General features: G+C 46.4%; 1 protein-coding gene across 1 annotated transcript in view; it reads left to right on the top strand.

Annotated features, from left to right (window-relative positions):
• sncgb (synuclein, gamma b (breast cancer-specific protein 1)) overlaps window positions 1–2,257 on the top strand; it is a gene marked incomplete at both ends in the record, with an annotated part of 7,866 nt that extends 5,609 nt beyond the window's left edge. The window contains 3 exons of the mRNA XM_084485550.1: window positions 728–745; window positions 1,717–1,758; window positions 2,234–2,257. Of these exons, the coding sequence (XP_084341676.1) occupies window positions 728–745; window positions 1,717–1,758; window positions 2,234–2,257 (84 nt within the window). The remainder of the gene's footprint in view (window positions 1–727; window positions 746–1,716; window positions 1,759–2,233) is intronic.
• Window positions 2,258–3,050: the final 793 nt, after the last annotated feature.

Below are 3,050 nucleotides of genomic sequence, written 5' to 3'. Positions count from 1 at the left end.
GGGTTATGGTTAGATTATGATGACCATGAGTAGATTATGACTAGACCATTAGTTAACTGTTAATTAACTGTGAGTTAATGCTAATTACTGCATTTACTATTTTAATGGCTATTAAGGGAACTAGAGGAATCTGCAAGCTCTTTTTTACATAGTTATTTTTATTTTGCTCTGGCTTGGGTTTGGTCCCCCTCGTGTTCAGACAGATCTCCAGTAGACCCAGCCCTAATACGGGGCGGGGTTGATATGATGACTGTACGCAGGAGTGCCATTGAGACATTTTAAAGAACAATGAAGATGGCTGTAACTGATGCGTCACAGGTTCCGTTGCTCTGATTGGTTGTCGGTCTAGCCAATTGCGTTCAGAGGCCTTTTGGTCTGTGCCCGTTGATAACGCCCCTTGGAAATCGAAAATCGACAGGGTGGTTTTAGACTAATGGGCATTTGCGAATTGATCACACAATGACTACCCTTATTGTAAAGTTTTAACATAAACGTTGCCTCTCATATCTAATAACAAATATATGAATTACCTCCTAACTTGTGTCATTGTGAAAAACTTATTTTCATGGTTCAAAATGTGTGTACTGTATGTTCATTTGATTTTTTGTAATGTGGTTGTTTGTCTTTATGTCTGTGTTGTTGTTTATTAATGTCTCTTGTTTTCGTTTTGTTTGTTTTTGCTTTTGTTTATTTATGTTCTTGACTTCATTCTGTTGCCCTTGTACAGGAGGAACCAGTATACGAGGTGCCTATTTTACAGCATTGCACTCTTGGGTTATAGGTCGCAGGTCAAAGGGTCGTGCATGCTACTACCTATCCGTAGCAAAACATGCGTGAGCATCAACATGGAAAGAACCATCAAACATAAGACCAATTTAACAATGATAAATACTGCAGAACAGCTGTATTCTGAATGTTGGCCTATACTATGATCGTATTCATAGGCTTTCCTTTCACAAAGACCCCATGAGGTTATGTTGCATGTGTAGCACACGTCTTGCAATTTGAATCGTCAAGCTCTTAGTCTGGATGCTGCGATGGGTTCAACCCGTCAGGCGCCGACTGACTCACTGAATTTGAACAAGTTAAGAACCTTCATTTAAAAACAGAGATCCACCCATGGCATGCACCATACATACTTGGTTTGTAGCCTTGGTAACATGCTAACACTCCTAGAAAGCTATTCATAGCTGTGCATAGTTTGCTGATAGATCACAGGAAACCCTCGGGCAACTAACAACCAACCCCACACCAAACAAGACCAGTATGCGATGCTTATCCCTCTAGTTGGTGGCTGTGGAAATTTCGCATGATCCTCTTCTCACTTCTACAAGTGATCAGAGCCTTCCGGGGTCGTTCTGTGTGTGTGTGTGTGTGTGTGTGTGTGTGTGTGTGAGTGTGAGTGTGAGCGTGAGCGTGTGCACGTGCGTGCGTGTGGAAGAGGGTTTTCTAGTGTCAGTTGGACCTGGGGCTTGATTGCTTGATGCTTGATGCCCCACCCTAACCACATGGCACCAGTCAACTATGGGGGTTTGTTCTTAATGTCTCTCTTTCCTTCTTTCCCTCTCTCTCTCTCTCTCGCTCTCTCTCTCTCGCTCTCTCTCTCTCTCTCTCTCTCTCTCTCTCTCTCTCTCTCTCTCTCGCTCTCTTTCACTTGTTTTTTTTCTCTCTCTCTCTCTCTCTTTATCTCTCTCTCTCTCTCTCTCTCTCTCTCAGGGAGAGTATGGAGGCATGGAGCAGGGCGGCCAAGGAGGAGAGGTAGTGGCTCTCACTCTTTTTTTTGGAGTGAACTTGAAACCAGTTTATTCCGTAGTAAATGTACTATGGCAGTATATTCAGTGTATACTGTAGAAGTACGCATACTTCTAGAGAACAAAAACAAATATTTTCCTCGCACGCGTACTTCTCAGTATACACTGAATATGCTGTCATGGTACACGTACTATGACAGTATGTACGCTCTTATGATCTTACCCCAGACCTGTATTGATCTTTCCTTCTCTCTGCGTTCACTCCCTCCTCACAGGGGTATTAATTGTTCCTGGGACGTCCCGGAGTGTCGTCTCTGATAGCCCCAACGCCCGACCCCCCCATCCCTGCCTACGCTCTTCCTAGAAGATGTTCAACATATTTTTTTGTGACTTTATGGAACCAAAACGACAAAAACAGACTCTTCCAGACTCCGCGCCTTTCTGTCCCTGCTGCCCTTAACCCTAATGCCCACTCCCTCCAGACCACCTACTCACTGTCCTGGTAGTCTGGCATCCCCCCCTCCCTCCCTCCCTCCCCCCCTCCCTCCCTCCCTCCCTCCCTCCCTCCAAAGCTTCTGTTCCACGCCCCCACCTTGTGTTGGTGTTGTCATGATGTTATCCCCTAAGTGTTGTTGTCACTGCATACCTGCTGCCCTTTCTGCGGGTGAGACCTGCTCACACACACACACACACACACATGCACAATGTGGCACGCGCGCACACACACACACACACAGACACACACACACTTGCACACATGCCCGCGCATTCACCAAGGCACACACACGGTTTCCCCATGGCTAGTCACACGTGGGCACGTATCATAGGAAGACAGAGAGAGGGCCATTGTAGGCGGATACATGTCCTGTACATACCAGGGTACCACACAGATGGGCAGGTGAGAGGGACGGGCTGCCTCAGTGTTAGCTGAAGAGAGCATGTGAATACAATCGTGATAATAGTTATACGTATGTGGAAAAAACATTGAGACAAAGACAGCTCATTGGGATGGTGTTTGTGGTAACCGTTTGCGTGCGTCCTGTGTGATGCATGCGTGTGCGTGTGAGCATGTCAGCGTGCGTGCATGTTTTACGGGGCGGAGGTAGAGAATCCCGGAGAATGCTGCCAGTGTGTGTTTCTTTGTGGGGCATCGTGCAATAAAGGCTAAAGATTATCCCTCCCTCCAAGGTGTGCGATCGCTCGCTAACTACAGTAGAATGCATGAACAGATTCCCCCCCCCCCGAGAATGGCTTCGTTGTGTTTTGTAGCCGCGTAGCGTATTCACTGTTGTAGTTAGC

This window comes from Micromesistius poutassou, assembly GCF_964030765.1.
Source record: "Micromesistius poutassou genome assembly, chromosome: 21".
In the NCBI taxonomy this organism is placed as follows: domain Eukaryota; kingdom Metazoa; phylum Chordata; class Actinopteri; order Gadiformes; family Gadidae; genus Micromesistius; species Micromesistius poutassou.
Note: the sequence above shows the minus strand (reverse complement) of the source record. Positions and strands in the feature narration are given on the sequence as shown.